The sequence below is a fragment of the Taudactylus pleione genome, unplaced genomic scaffold, assembly GCF_031769625.1.
Source record: "Taudactylus pleione unplaced genomic scaffold, aTauple2 ptg000037l, whole genome shotgun sequence".
NCBI classification, from domain to species: domain Eukaryota; kingdom Metazoa; phylum Chordata; class Amphibia; order Anura; family Myobatrachidae; genus Taudactylus; species Taudactylus pleione.
The window spans coordinates 11435393-11452600 of record NW_028284439.1 but is presented as its reverse complement, the minus strand read 5'-3'; the positions used below and the strand labels follow the sequence as shown (position 1 = coordinate 11452600).

The 17208-nt window shown below is 41.5% G+C and overlaps 1 protein-coding gene across 10 annotated transcripts in view; it reads left to right on the top strand.

Annotated features, from left to right (window-relative positions):
* Nucleotides 1-17208, top strand: part of TNIK (TRAF2 and NCK interacting kinase) — a 338050-nt gene that overhangs the window by 151711 nt on the left and 169131 nt on the right. For all 10 annotated transcript variants that reach the window (XM_088452395.1, XM_088452397.1, XM_088452398.1 and 7 more), the window contains exon 3: nt 16498-16554. In XM_088452395.1, the coding sequence (XP_088308521.1) occupies nt 16498-16554 (57 nt within the window). The remainder of the gene's footprint in view (nt 1-16497; nt 16555-17208) is intronic.

Sequence of the window (17208 nt, the reverse complement as noted above, 5' to 3'; positions counted from 1 at the left end):
TATGCTTCGGGTCATTGTCCATCTGCACTGTGAAGCACTGTCCAATGAGTTCTGAAGCATTTGACTGAATATGAGCATATAATATTGCCTGAAACACTTCAGAATTCATTCTGCTGCTTTTGTCAGCAGTCACATCCATCAATAAATACAAGGGAACCAGTTCCATTGGCAGCCATACATGCCCACGCCATGACACTACCACCACCATGCTTCACTGATGAGGTGGTATGTTTTGGATCATGAGCAGTTCCTTTCCTTCTCCATACTCTTCTCTTCCCATCACTCTGGTACAAGTTGTTCTTTGTCTCATCTGTCCATAGGATGTTGTTCCAGAACTGTAATGGCTTTTTTAAATGTTTTTTGGCAAACTCTAATCTGGTCTTCCTGTTTTTGAGGCTCACCAATTGTTTACATCTTGTGGTGAACCCTCTATATTCACTCTTGTGAAGTCTTCTCTTGATTGTTGACTTTGACACATATACACCTACCTCTTGGAGAGTGTTCTTGATTTGGGCAACTGTTGTGAAGGGGTTTTTCTTCACCAGGGAAATAATTCTTCTGTCATCCATCACAGTTGTTTTCCGTGGTCTTCCGGGTCTTTTGGTGTTGCTGAGCTCTCCGGTGCGTTCTTTCTTTTTAAGAATGTTCCAAACAGTTGATTTGGCCACACCTAATATTTTTGCTATCTCTCTGATGGGTTTCAGCCTAATGATGGCTTGCTTCACTGATAGTGACAGCAACTGATTCCAAATGCAAATGTCACACCTAGAATCAACTCCAGACCTTTTACCTGCTTAATTGATAATGAAATAACGAGGGAATAGCCTACACCTGTCCATGAAATAGCTTTTGAGTTGATAGTCCCATTACTTAAAAAGTGGGAGGCACATATCGAAACCGTTGTAATTCCTACACCGTTCACCTGACTTGGATGTAATTATCCTCAAATTAAATCTGAAAGTCTGCAGTTAAAGCACATCTTGTTTGTTTCATTTCAAAGCTATTGTGGTAGTGAATAGAGGCCAAAATATGAAAATTCTGTCAATGTCCCAATATTTATGCGCCTGACTGTATGTGCAGTGCCAGGGTGGTTCCATTGTGTTTTCAGACACTTCTTTGTGGTGGGGCCTTTCTGTGTGGTGCCAGGGTACTGCAAGTGTTTGCTTGGACCCTACTGCGCAATGCCATTGTTTGCAGTACCAGGGTGCTGCCAGTGTGTGTTGGGAACATTCTGTCCAATGCCAGTTAAAGCTCCTAACACCTTTCTTGCCCCCAGTACTGCACCAGCTGCTGTCTACCCTTGACCCCTCCCTACCCCCAGCACGGTCTGCCCCATGCCCTCCAACACTGTCGCAACTGCTGTCTGCACTTTCCCCCTCTCTGCCCCCCGCACTACCTGCTCTTACTCCTCTCTACAACCATCTGTACCCCATCTTCTCCCTGCCTTTTACCCCCAGCTCTACCCCAACTACTGCTTGCCCTTAACCCCCTCTACCCCAGCTGCTACTTCCCCCAACACAGTCCTAACTGCTGCCTGCCCTCACCCCCCATAATATGTAATGGGACCCAGAAACAGTGGAGTAGGACCCCAACCTGTCAAAGTGAGGGGTCCCTGGGACCAACAAATGTTTTCGTTCACCGCGATGTTATCTAGAGTGGACTTTAAACAATTGTGATCAGGCACAAGAAAAGTATATGGAGCCACTAAATCTACTTCACAACTAAATTTTGCTATTTCTTTTATAAAGGGTGTTCACAACACTCCCCTTATTTATTGTACAGCATCTGCAAAAATAAGAATTAGTGTATAATTATTATTTATTTATTACCAGTTATTTATATAGCGCACACATATTCCGCAACGCTTTACAGAGAATATTTGGCCATTCACATGAGTCCCTGCCCCAGTGGAGCTTACAATCTATATTCCCTGTTACATGCTCACACACATACACACTAGGGGTAATTTGTGTTGGGAACCATTTAACCTGCCAGTATATTTTTGGAGTGTGGGAGGAACCGGAGCACCTGGTAAATAGTTTTATTCATTCCTCCCAACGTCCCCAATTTTCTCAGGCCAGTCGCGATTTATGGGCTGTGAAAGGAATGGAGTTTCAGTAACAAGCGGTATCTGGGTGGATTGTGGTGGGACTTGGGATTGGATGGAATGTGGTTGGCTCTTTCTGAATACTACTTAAAGCATGGCACAGCCTAAACTGCACTCTATTCTGTCAATGAGCTATTAGTAACATTCACAAGTATAAGCAAATTGGAAGAAACAGTGTCTAAAATGGCTGTTAAAAAAGAGAAATACAATTATTCCACTCAAATGAACGCTTCCAATTTTACTATAGTGCTGAAACTATTAAAGGCATTTTTGTAATGTTAGGCCTTTTCAGAAGGAGTGCGTTATATGAGGTCAAAGATGTATGAAGAAGAGGATTTTCAGAGTGGTTCAGTGGATGTGCACTGCAGTCTGAAGGCCCCCATACACGGTAAGACTTTTTACACACGATATGCACGATTTTGATCGATCACAACGATCAATTGTGCATATCGTGTGTGTTTTGGCATGCTGTACGACGGCGATGCGCGTCCCCGCCATCCTACATCGGCATCGTAGACCGAATAGAAAAATCATAAGATCTGCGATCCGTCATGCTGTTAAATAGGCAAACAAAGCATCTTGTAAGATGCATCGTTTACCATTCAGAGCAGCATGTGATGCATCGGGCTGAATTTGAAAACCTACCGAGGTGTCGTACGTTTTCAAATCGCCCCATGTATGGCCGGCATTACTGCAGGATTTAGGACAGATTATAGGGGAGAGATGGGTGAGGCGAAGACCAGATAGGATGAGGTTGCAGTAGTCAAGGCAGAACATAGAGATAATATAGAACGGTTTTATTAGCGTCCTGAGTGACCATGCTGGAACTTCACCTTTTTAAGATGGTGTCATTGTTGGATTATGGTGAATGGCACATTATTGGCACGTACCTCTCACTAAGCCATATTAGTGTGCAGTGTGTCATGTTAATGGCCTATCAACCATGAACAGGAGAGATTTTTTTCTATGCTGGAACTAGTCAAGGAAGGGATTCTACAATATTAGTGATTTTAAGTGGAAGTTGGTTTATTGAGACATTTTCTATAATAGCACAACCTACAGTATTAAATCTGTTTAACTTTCTATGTCAGAGATGCAGCAAATAACTGTTTTTCTTAGAATTAGGATCATGGAGCTGTCACAGAATTAAAATACTTTTACTTAAAGTATCTATATTACAGTAATAGAAAATAACACTATTACAGTGGTAGAAAAAGCACACACAAGTGATTGCTACTTCAGGTTAGGTTTAAAGGCATTTTCTTTCTCGCTTTTCCGGCTTTAGAATGTCTTATTTTCATAGTGTTTTTATCACAGCTGGAAAAGTGTCACTTTTACAGCTCACAGCAGAGGCAGACATACAATTTCTAAAATAAAGGTCGATGTACACATTTTCAATATGAACAATTCAACAGTTAGCAGACAGTAGTGTTTTAAGTGCATTAGCTACCTGGCTTCATGGATTTGTCACTAATGTTCTATCATAATTACTAAATGTAACTGTAAAGGCTTTTTAAATGGAGCACACACAATGACAGTTGTTCACTGCTGAGACCACACAAGCTCTGTTCTCTGTTGTCTATGAAGTCAGAACGTCAGTGCTATACAGAATAGTCTCTGACAAGCCGCATTCAAAATAAGTGTACTGTATGAATACTAAAGTAGTATGTATTTCCTCAATTGTAATAAAATTCTCGGAAATAGTATATATTCATGGGATTTTCAGTGTAATCTATGCAAAATTCTCTAACTGCTGAATTAGCTATTTTTAGATGCAGTTTGCAATAGATTTGTTGATTGTAAACATTTTGGGTACTATTGTAACCTCGTGGAACTCCTCACGGTTCTGATAGATGTTTTTTTTAATGTTATATTTTTCCTAATGACTTGCAAACATTTGATTTTTTTATTATTTTTTTTTACTTTTACGAACTACAATTGGAAACTATTTTGCAAAGGGATTTGATGAATTAATATAATTTTGATAACAGTGGCCTTGGCCCTGAATATGGGTATTTCTGTGGCACATAAGCAGCAAAAAATAACATGAAATTATATTTAAAAAAAACAAGCCCTCCCAGTGGTGGATAACCTGTGATTCCCCCCTCCAACAGATCTACAACAGAACTATACCCAGCATGGCATTCTGGGACTTTGTTCCACAATTGGAGGCCCATATTGTTTTACTGTAAGTTTGGTGCATATAATACTGCTGTAATATTACTCATTAAAATAAGTGCAGTTTACTTACACATAATGTGTATTGTTGAAGGCCATAACAGGTACAGTATAATGGTACTTATTGTGGGCATTTAAAATGACTGAGACTAAGGCTGATTTCTGCAGCATTTCTCATTCTACCTTCTAGGTAGATGTAGTCTTATATTATACCTCTAGTGTCCTATCACACAACAACCTGATCGGATCAATATTTTTGTATTAGAACAGCACAGCTAGCCATACTGATATCTACTGCTCCAGCAAGCAATGACTATGGTAAACACTTATAGACCCTCATGGCTATACATACCATACACCTTGTTTTAACTGTAGAGCAACAGTTTGCTCACAAGTGTGTACAAGGTGCACATCTTGTGCATGTAGTGGCAAAGGAGAAATTGATGCATGCTTCTTTCTTCTGTCATTTCTAATTGGGTGATTACCAGTTTTATATACGAAAGGGTCAGCGACTCAGCATGAACAGAGTAGTACATTCACATTGTTTTGTGAGTCATAAGGGTCATTCCATGATATATAGGACACAATACATGAAAATTAAATTTCACATAGACACTAACATTTTAGTATATTTATGCTGCTAAAAGATCATAGCATATTAAAGTAATGGTCACAGTGACTTCAGATGATGTAGTGAACGTTGATGACTGGTTCTATGTTGAATATGATGGGAAGTGTTACCCAGGTGAGATCAAGGACATCAGAGATGGTGAATACTTAAGGTACCCATCCACTAGACTACTAAGTTGAACGATAACGATCGTTCAATCATTTGCAAATCGTTTGCAAAAGTGTCTAAAACGACCAGCGATGCGCGTGGCCGCTGGTCGTTTAGACATCTATCATCTTGCAAACATGCTGGACAACCTGACGATATCATCAGGTTCAGCATGTTTCCAGATGATTGATTGTGCTGCACTAAACGACTGCTCGTTCAGTGCAGGCTCATCACAGACTGACAAAAGACTGCACCATTACAATGTCGTAATCGTGCAGTTGTTTTCAGATCTTTAAGTGGATGATCACTTTAAGTGATCACAATGGGGCAAGCTGGCAGCAACTGGAAACGGCCATAGTCACCAGATGAAATATTTTATACATCGTCTCAGTTAATCAGGAATATAAACAGGCCTACATTGATTAATTCACATGGATTCTACAGGTTTGAGTAATTTGTACCAGAGCCCTGTGACTAGGGACAGAAATGTAACATGAGTCACATTCATATGGACCATGAGGCACATGTCAAAATTGATTTTAAGTATAGTTTGGTTAATTTTCAGTTTTTTGTTTGTGTGTTAATCATAAGTTTAGGGTCTTATAAGTCTATAGAATAGCAATCATATTGTAAAAATAATTAGGAGAGCAGGTATAAATATCTGCCAAGTTCCTAGGTCCTTTCTGTTGTAACATTAATCAATAAAATGTAACTACTAATGCTTCATTTCAGCGCAATACTGAATTGCCCCGGAGGGAGCTCCCACAGCTATTCAATTCACGCGCTGTTTGGTCCGACTAAAGGATTTCTTCTTGCACCCCCGTAGGGGTGCAAGGAGAAATCCGACCAAAGTGCCGGCCGTGCCGCTGTTTTCCTTTTTAGTGCGGCCCGCATTCGGAGAATGCCGGTTCTCGTGACTAAACACCCAGGTTAAGTCGCGAGAATAGACATTCTCTGACTTAACTGGCAACTGTCAGACCAAACAGCTGTGAATACCTATTATTCGCTATTTAGCACTGCAAGTCGCTTAAGAAGGAATTGCTTTCCAGTCCAATCGTTTGGTTCCAAAGCACAAAAAGTTATTTATGTAAAAGGGATAACACGATGTAAGATTTAACAATTACAGTAAAAAGCAATGAAAATAGTACAGGCCGATACATACGCATGCGCACTGGTCCCAGTATACAGTCATCAATCCAGAAGTCTGCGGTTGCAAGAAGATGTGTGTACACTGAGGTCAGGACACAACCTATATACCTTACAGGTTTCAGAGTTAACAAAGGGACAAATTGACAGGTTCTCATTGGTTCTTGCTTCTGGTCAATCTGGTCATTGGTCAGTTCATATGGTGTCATCAGGAGTATGGCTCAGTCCTCCAACGGTCACATTGTGTAGCTTCCCGCCGAAGAACTGGTTAATTCTGGCTACAACACTGAATACAAGTAATGACATTCTATTAAATAACTCCCTATCATCCATAACTAGCGGACGCATGATGCGACTTCTTTGCCGATAGAAACTTATTGCTGCGAATAAACAGGGATTTAGCATGATACCAAACATTACTTGTCCACTGTATTCTGAACCTTAGATCTACTTTAAGTACATCTTACACCATAATTATTAGCTAACAATACCTTTAATAACTCTTATTATCTATAATGTGTGGGAACCATTTTATATTTATGCGTTCGCATATGTGCGTCCGTGTATTGAAATAGCAAATGTGCGTCTGTGTATGTACGTGAATATATACAGATGAGCGTCCATGTGTATGTATGTAAATACGCATACGAGCGTCTGTGTGTGTGTGTGTGTATATATATATATATATATATATATATATATGTGTGTGTGTGTGCGTTGTATGCGTCAGTGTGTGTTGTGAATTCGCATTTGTGCACATTGGATTGCACCGACGCAAACTAGCGTCCTAGTAATACGTCATCAGACCATAGACGACTATATAGTCAGATAATAAATGTAAGGCGATCGTATCCAATTATTTGACTTTGACACAGCGCTGTGAATTGAATTGAGCCCTAAGTGTGTACATTTTTTCTGCTTCTAAGCATTAATTATGAATAAATATCTATCGATGAAAGGTGCCACTCCTGGTGTCATCCACAAGTATCTGAGTGAGACAAACTTTGTCTGTGATCAATGTTCTAGTCCTGTTTTGGACTTCATCAAGCTTTATATATTGATGGTCGCACATCCAGGAGGGCACCAGAGTAGGTATTTCAGTGAAAAGTGAAGTGCCGGTTTTGTTACACTTTAGATATGCCAGGACCCGTACTGAGTCAGGCGATTTTGTCCAATGACTGTTCAGTACAATACAGCAGCTGTTGTATGGGCACATACTTAGCAAGCACCTCCTGGCTTTATCCTGGCAGCAACTAGTACCACAGAGGGTGGGCAGCATGCCCCCTTCATTACTTGATTGTGGTTGGCAAATCCAGCAGTAATCTTTTGAATGAGCACAGTGCCAGCCAATTGCAATGAAATCCAGAAGGATTCATGCTCCCATGCTCTTGTAGCAGTTGCCAGGGTGAGAGGAGCTTTACAGAAGAGTCACCTGCAGAGAACACCTATGGCAGACTGTAGCTGATTTTCATCTGTTGCATTTGAAATAACAGCACATTTTACAAGCCATTTTTTACATACAATTATGCAGAAACTGCAGTTTCTGCATAATATGTATCGATCCTATGTACTAATGGTACATTGCAGGAGATTTCACAGAAATCTGCAAAGTGCTAATTATCGCTTCAGATCGCAGTCCCCATTATTATCAATGAGGACTACGGCCAGCCCCCGGTCAGTCCCAGAAGCTGACGTTGTGCGCATGCGCAGTGTCAGCTTGAAAGACTACTCCGAAATGCCGGAGATATATCTTGCAGAGACAGCGGTTACTGCAATCGCTGTCCCTGCGAGTTCCTGGTAGTACACAGCCGAGATATTTTCATTAAAAAAGAAAATATTCACGGCGAGTTGGATTGTTAATAATAGCAGCAGATTATTAATACATAGGCCCATTCAAGTTTAGTCGGAGAATGCCCGATCTCGCGACTAAACACCCTGTTTAAGGCGTGAGGGGCGGGAGAACGGGCATTCCCCGACCTAACAGCGAGCAAAATTGAATAGCGCTGGGAGCTCCTTCCCGGTGCTATTTACTTCGCAGTCAATTGAATCGAGCCCAATGATTTGTTGTCACTGCTCATCAGCCTGTACAGTATTACAAGGCCATTTAAAAAAGTATCTATCTATCCATCCAACAGTTTGCTATAGACACTAACAATAATATACTGCAAATCTGTTTGCATCTAGCAAATAAAAGCATTGGGATTTTGTTAGTAATTTGATAAAAACATTTAAACTCGCAGTCCGCTGTCAATGGACTCCAATTTTCTGCAAATCATTACACTAGCACAAATGTCCTACACACCATTAAATTGCAGTTTAATGCACTTACATCTAAAGGCCCCCATACATCAGCAATCTGAAAACCACTATTCAACAATTTAAAGATTTATTCCCCGATGTTAGGATTTTCCAATCTAGCAATCTGTCACCATACTTTACAGATCGTTTTCATTGATTTGCAGATCGTTTTCAGCAAATACAGATCTGACAATCTTGAAAGGCCCATCCTTTTACTAGTAACGGTCTGCTGATCAAGCCCCAATCCATCTGTGAAATCCAACATGTTGGAAAATCTGATTTACCAATTCCAATCACTTTTTGGTTGCAATATGCGATCTGTGAAGCCCATACATTGCAGATTTTTATACACAATCATCTGCAAATTGTGGTAATTCTGCAATCGATTGCTGATGCATGGGGGGCCTTTAGGTACTGAGGGCTGGCTTGTGAGCCACACCCAACTAGGCCTTTTATAGCCTTGATCGAAAGTAGACTTAAAAGCACTAGATTACATTTTGTAACAAAACAGAAAAGCACCAGCTGCGATGACAGTTTTAATGCCATATATGTATACAAAACAGACTCAGCTTGTTCTAAGACAAAACAGGCGGCACTCTGGGACTTAAGTACACAATTATATATTAAGATACCAACGTTTCGGAGCCCTGCTGGCTCTTTCCTCAGTCCCATCTGATGTGGTGCACGATGCAATGAATGAAGCACATCGTGTAGTGTGTACACACATCCGCACATAGGGCCTGATTCAGAAATGTTCACTAATGCATTCGCAACTGCCATCTCTTACCGACCGCAGTTGCTAAAATATGCTAATGTCTTCCCAAGCTTAGGCGAGCATAGGGACGCCCACTGCTGCCTTCTCATATCCGTCCAACAGCGTAGACATCTGTAACATCAACTCACATTGGGCAGTCATGCAGCATGTAAGTCAAGTCTGCCCAGCTGAAAACACTGCAACTCTCCTGACACGCAGAGAGCTCTCATGCTGCAAAGGTGATCCCAATGGCTAATTTATGCATGCCCATGAAACAGCATTATTACCCCCAAATGCTGATTACCTGTCACTCACTTTGTGAGTGATTCCTATATACGAGAGTCATCGCCATGCAATAACTGCGCATGTGCAGTGCGTTGTATGTGCAATAGTAATTCATCACTCGTTCTGGACAAATATTGTCATTATGTCCGTCTCTGAAACAGGCCCATAGTGTACAGGAGAAACAATTTATTGGATACAATCCACCCGACATCATATATTGTACTGTCGCTCACAAGATTTCATAGTATGTATGCTCTACATCCTCTGTTCTGGGATTTAGTAAACATGGAATGACCTCTCATCACTGACTTAACTACCGCAGGTGCAAGGGACCCGGACGCTACGGGGCCCGGCCCTCCTCCTGCACCTAAGGTGCTATGTCTGCCATGGTCACGTCCTCCAGCAGTGCGCAAGGCAAGCACGTCTGCCCTCCCGGTCGGCTCTCCCTCCAGCTCTCCTCATTGACTAATACTGGGAGGAGGTGTGGCGGCCTCCTCCCAGCATCAGTCAGTGGGGAGAGATGGAGCCGACCGGGAGAGGAGGTGTACCTGCCCTGCGCAGCACATGCTAAAGGAGGACGTGACAACCAGAGGTAAGACGTGGAGGTGAGGGGGGCCAGGGACCTAGGGGGGCTCATGAAAATGTTGCTATGGGGCTCCCCTAGGCTTAGTTATGCCCTTGCGTCTCATTTGTTGCATTGTATATTATGTACCCAGCCAAAGTCAAGACCTCAACCTTATAGTGTTTATACACTAGACGACTCGCAAAAGATGCAATGTTGTCAGCTATTTCCCTTGAACTCCCTGGCACTCTCTGGACAAACGATATCTTGCATAGACTGTGCAATCTGACAAACGACCTGACCAATGACCTTAATCTCGTTAAGAGGTACCAGATTTTACTGCATGTAGGTAAGATCTGAGGATATGACAAACGACCCACGGAACCGCGCATTGGAATCGTTATCTTTAGTGGACACTGCACGATTTCTCGTTCCAATGCGTCGGAATCGCCCAAATCGTGCAAAATATTGTCTAGTGTGTACGCACCTTTATAGAGATGGGTTGGCTATGACCTTAAGGCATACATGCCTACTCTCCCGGGAATCGCGGGAGGCTCCCGATTTTTCGAGTAACCCCCCGCGATCCCGGAAGAGTAGGCATATCTCCTGCATCCCGCCCACTTCCTAGTGAAGTGGGCAGGATGGGGAGATTTTACCTGAAATTATCGGGTCCGTCGGGAAGGGGTGGGGCTAAATTAAGCAAATCGCGTCATTTAGCCCCGCCCCCTCCTCACGGACCTGCGAATCACGGGGGTTTTCTGTAAAGGGGGTGGGGCCTAATGCCATCTATCGTCTGGCCCCGCCCCCCGAAGAGGAGAGCAGCAGGTCCCCTCCTGCTGCTCCCGGAAAGCTGCCCAGCAAAGTAGGCAAGTATGCCTTAAGGGGTAGATTTACTAAAATTTGTGTCTGGTCAAGATGTCAATTATTGGTCTGTTTGCCCATTTTTTACAACTCGCAAATTCGGGTGAGAAATCTTGAAACTCTGCAAAACATGGGTGGAAACCAAAATAGAAATAAATACAGCACTGACAAAAATCTCAAGTACTTTCCATAGACAGGGCTACAACAGGGGAATTTACCAAGAATTGTGATTATAATCACAGGTGTAATCTAAGCAAATTCTGTTCAAAATATAATTTTTTAAATAGGCTGCCTCCTCAGCAGCGTCTCTTGCAGAAACATACACAGATCAGTGTGATCCATGTATGTTTCTGCCTCTAATTAATCAAAGAAAGTGTTAATGCAAGAAAAATAACAGCTTGGGCACCCCCCCCCCTTGCTGATTGGCTGCGAGCGGTGTGGCTGTCGATTAATAGCCAGGCCGCTCACAGCCAATCAGCAGCCACTTACTCTAGTAGCAGCCTCTGATTGGCTGGCGGCCTGGAAAGTGCAGGAAATCTTGTGGGTTTTGCCACTTGCTTGGGAAGAGATGTTTGTGGAGTTTTGTTTTTATGACCGGGATCTCTCTCTCTGGAGAAGAGGACCGACCTGCGCCGAGAGGTAGGTGAGTTATTATTATTTATTTATTTTTTAATGGAAAAAAAACGGGATCTCTGCTAGATAAGGAGACCGAACACCGGGGACAAGGTGAGTATAGTGTGTGTGTGTTTGTATGTAATAAACTTTTACTATGTATGGTGTTGTGTACTGTGGTTCGCTTACTATTTGTTTGTTATTACTGTGGGGTCACCGGTGCCAGCCACCTGCTGGCACTTGTAGTTCGATAAGTGCCAAAGGGCAGGCACACAGGGACCTGTAGTCCCACTGTAAAAAAACAAAACCATAGTACCATTTATTTTTATGTCCATTAGCCCCACACCCACCGGTTAGGGGTCCAGGCAATAGCCCTGGGCTACAGGCCTGGCTTGGGAGAGGGGAGACCTCTTTATTGGGTGGGTCCCCATCTCCCCTGGGATCTTTTGGCCTGGGCTGATTAGTTTGTGGTGTTAATGCTTTGGCCGCGGGACCCTGTAAAAGGGTACCCTGGCTGAGGCATTACACTCCAATTAGTTTGAGCATATTTTACATATTTTTTTTTAACAAAGATACACACAAGCAGCCTGCATGTATCTCACCGATATGTGGGCTGCATGTTCGGGAGTATTGGGCCAAAGGGAACGCGGGTAGGAAACACGAACACATACACCCTTCAAAAACACGATTCAGCAAAACACGGTTCTTGGTAAATTTTTAGTGTTTCAGTTGACACAAGTCACCCGTGTTCCTGCGATGCTGTGCGTGTTTACTCAGGCAGTGTTGGACCAGACACAATTCTTAGTAAATTTACCCCTAAGAGCTGTGATAAACAAATGCCCTCAAACATAATGAACTGAAGCAGTGTTGGAAGGGAGAGGGGCCGAAATGAATGAAACATGATGTAAGAGCAGGGGTGCCGAGAGGGGGGGGAATTGGGTACATTTTACCCGGGCCTAGCAGGGTGCCAGGGCTACCTACAGCACACCACATTTTTTTTTTTTTTTTTTTTTTTATTAATTTCCCTTCAATAAATCGTTGCGGGCGGCAGTTCAGGAAGTGGGGCAAAAGGGGTCACTGTCACTGCGCACTGTCTATGTGTCAATCTATCACACAGAAAGTGGTGTAACTTACTTTCAGGCTGCAGCCGTATCGTTGCGGAGCTGATGCTCTCGAGAGATGACGCGAGGCTCTCATCACCAGCGGGGACACCAGTTCCAGGCCCCACCGGGCAGTGACGGCGGGCGGGGACTGGAGGGTATAACAGAAAAGCAGGTGACCGTGGCTGCACTTGTCTTTGGCACTGTGGTGCTGCAACTATGTAAATCTATAAATTCTATATAATTTACAAATTTAATGCATCCACCAAGTGTTCGGTACATCATATGTATATGATATTATATATAGATATATATATATATATAATAGGTATATCGATCTAAATGTGTGTAAATATTTGTTGTGTGTAATATATATAAATATATATGATCTATAAATATATATATATATATATATATATATATATCTGCATCTCCATAAAAAGGAACGACCAGCACACCTTCTTATAAATGCAACGTTTTCTGTATTGTGCATGTTTAAGTAAAGCATATCAGCTTCCAAAAAGGTACCTTCGGTCACATTTTAAAGTACATAGTGCAAAAAAGCTTATACTTAACAGCCTTCATAGGGACCATATGGAGCCATAGTATTAAAGCAAGGGCAGCCTGACAGCCGTTTCGGTGTTTAGCAGCACCATCATCACGGGGCACAACACCAACTAAGGTGTACAATCAAAGTAAGAGTATATAAAGGGCAAAACGCCCACCCAATGTGTGACAATAATTAGGAACAATACTCACCTGCTATAGAAAATCAATCAGTCTCAAAAGAGACACATGCATGCAGCGTCTCAACCACCGGAAAACACAGAAGTGACCCGTGTGTGTCAGGGCTCATGATAAACTGAACATAGCGCCTAACATTACCCCTGACAAATTACTACAGGTTGAGTCTCCCATATCCAAATATTCCAAAATACGGAATATTCCGAATTACGGAATATTTTTAGTATGACTGAGAATGTGAAACCTTTGCTTTCTGATGGTTCAATGTACACAAACTTGTTTTAAAGCACAAATTCATTAAAATACAGTATACAATAACCTTCAGGCTGTGTGTATAAGGTGTATATGAAACATAAATGAATTTCATGTATGTACACAAACTTTTTTTGATGCTCAAAATTATAAAAAATATTGTATAAAATGAGCTGCAGGCTGTGTGTATAAGGTGTATATAGAACATAAATGCATTCTGTGTTTAGTTGTGGGTCCTATACCCAAGATATTTCATTATAGTATGCAAATATTCCAAAATACGGAATAATCCGATATCCAAAATACCCCTGGTCCCGAGCATTTTGGATATGGGAGACTCAACCTGTATTTTATTTATGTGCTGGAAATGCAGTTAAATCAGTTGTAAAAATTGCAATAGCATTCGGTCTACCACTGTCAGACTGATGTATGCAGGGCGTCCGGTAGGATTGAATATAATATATGAATACATAATAATGTACATTATGGGCTTATTTGGTTAATGGAGTTATAATAGTGTTCATAGCACTCATATCACTCTGCTGGCACACTGAAGTGAATGGTAAACTCGCTGCTAGTAGTTCAGCCCTGAAGGAACACTTTGGAGATGATATAGAGTTGGTCACATAATGGGTGTAAATTACTTTGTGTGCCTAAACAGTGTTTATACTATGCATCACATCCTTAAACTACAATAAAAAAAAAACAACCCTCCAATACAGCAGATAGAACCCGTCTTACCCATAAAGACATGCTTACAAAATCCTAATCTATGTCTAAATGATGAAGACATTAGCCTGTGTCAGTTGAGTGTTTGCAAATTGCAAATGGTTCACTAGTGCTGACGCTATTTGCACCTGCCCTGACCACCTGCAAATATTATGGCTTTCCTGGCATGTAACTGCTGTGTGCTGCACTGCGCGAACATGCCATTTCTGTAATCTGTTTACCAAAAATGGCTCCATTGACAATAGTCATAGGCAGGGCCGTAGCTAGGGTAGTGCGGCCGGTGCCATCACACAGGGCACCACAGGTCAGGGGGCGCTGTTTGGGCCTGTCAAATTTCTGTTTATTATCATTCTTGCTTGTAGCTTTCTCTTATTTCATCCCCAGCATCTTCTGGCCTCCACTATCTCTTCCCTGGCCCTTCCCTATGAAGCCATGGCCCTTTTTTGGGTGCATTATGTCCCTTTGAAAAATTAGGGGGGGGCGCCAAAGCTCTTTCCGGCACAGGGCACCAAAAAATCTAGTTACTGCTCTGGTCATAGGCAACCGGCGTACTACTCTGTTTCTTTGTGTGTACTGTGTACTTTGGGTGTAATTGTTTCTGTCCTACACACAAACAAATTGAATAGGCACATTAATACCTTGTTTTTTGACTTCTAACTGAATGTGAAATGAGTTTACAATATTGTTATATTTGTGCACTCATAATAGTTTTAGTTCTATACACAAACTAATTGTAATATACTGTAGAATTACCTCTAAAAACAGGTTGTTAAAATATGCTGATAATGAAACTGAGTTGGCATCCTGTTGTGCCAGTACCAGGGGACGGTATGCTCACATGCTGGTATTTGACCAATAAGGATGCATTTCAGTACACAATGATTAACTCATTGGTGTTGTAAGTCTGAAATAGTGGTTTTAGCTTCCAAATCATGGCTTACTTGCAAATTATAGGAAAAGCTTCATATGGTACATGTTAGAAATCTATGTATGAGCCAGGGCCCATTTAAAAAAATATTCTCTGAAAGTTATTTGGACAGCTGCAACAATAAAATCATAGTAGAATAAAAACACATGGCAAAACATGAATTGCTCCAAACAGTATAAATAGCCAAAGACTGTGGGGTCTATGTACTAAGCAGTGAAAAGTGATAAGTGCCAGCCAATCAGCTTCCAACTGTCATCTCATAGGCTGTGTTTGAAAAATGACAGTTGGGAGCTGATTGGCTGGCACTTATCACAGATGTATCACTTTTCACTCTGTCACTTATCACTGCTTAGTAAATAGACCCCTGAAACTTGAATTGTGTTGTAATATAATGTGTGATTGAGTCATACTTGTGCTGCTGTTTGCGGAATTCCCCATGTATAGTTTCCCTGATTAGTTTAGCATCTCATCTAATTATTAGTACCAAGTGGTGACCTGGTAACTTGTCCAAACTCATAAAGCGCAATCTTTCGGTCATTGTTGTGTGTGCCTTTAATCCCCTTGAGCTGTTGGTCCCATTGTGCATTTAATTTTACATGCAGCCCAATGAGCTCTACCTCCTTCTGACATGGTGCTGGATTAGTGCCGTGAGGCATACGTACAGGTTGTTCTCAGATCCTAGAAATATAATGGGTTAATAGCATTTTTTGTATTCACACCAGAGAATATGAAATGTGACCAATACTCCCTGTGGGTTTCATTTTGCAACATTTCTTTGGGGTGAACAAGCTGATTTATATATTTGTTACCTTGCTTTATACCAAGGAGAACCTTTTTTACAGTTGGTTAAAAAATAAAGTTTGGAAGAAATGGTATTTTGTATGCAGTTGAAGCTTTTTGTAGTTCAGTTTATTGAAGTATAGCTTCTACAACAAATTGTTGCACTTTACGTAGAACACAGTCGCTGGCTGACTGACGCATCAGTACATGGCCTTGCACTCAATTCCTTTATTGTGTGAAAATGTCAAATATCTGTTTATTTTACACAATGTACAGTAGCAAAGGCATCATTCAGATAAATTGCTCAAGCACAAAGTACTGCTCCTTCATTGTGCGTAGCAAATATATATTTATGTGCATTTTCTTTTTTTTTTTCTTTACAGGGTCGTCATGTTAAAACAGGGCAGCTGGCAGCCATTAAGGTCATGGATGTCACCGGGGTAATGTAGCTTTCATTTACTTTCTGATTTGAAATGATTAGGTTGGTTTCTGAATAATGCATTGCCATTTCTGGAAATTACTTTCTATCTGTGTTTAAAAGATTGCGAAAAGCTTCTAAGTGTCCGTGTAATGACCATTAAATGCTATATTCACTGTAGAATTACAGGAGCCATACAAGTAGCAATTATTTATTTTGATTGAAAGAAGAATGACTATTATTGCTAAAATAGAAGATTGCGGAGGAGCAGAACAGTCTAAATGTATAAAGGGCCTAACATCAGATTCCTCTCTGGGTCTATGGATGTAGCAGAGTAGAGCCAAATATACAATGATTGGAAAGAATGAACATTTTAAGAATTTCTACAAAAAAAGACTAGTTTCTACGTAAACAAAACTATATATAGAAGTACCACAATTTCCATGCAGAATTGTGTTATTATTTTATCATGACTATGGGGGCGATTCAGAGGTGCTGCTATAGCAGTAGTGGCTACAACTTTTATTGCAGCCGCTACTGAAAATTCAGGGTAATGCTGCAGCCGTTGGGCTGTCTCCTGAGACGCCCATCAGCGGCTGCTCTAATCCACTGTGGTGCTCACAAAGTCACTCTATCTGTCAGATTTCATCTGAACCATTGTACTCCTGAGCACCCC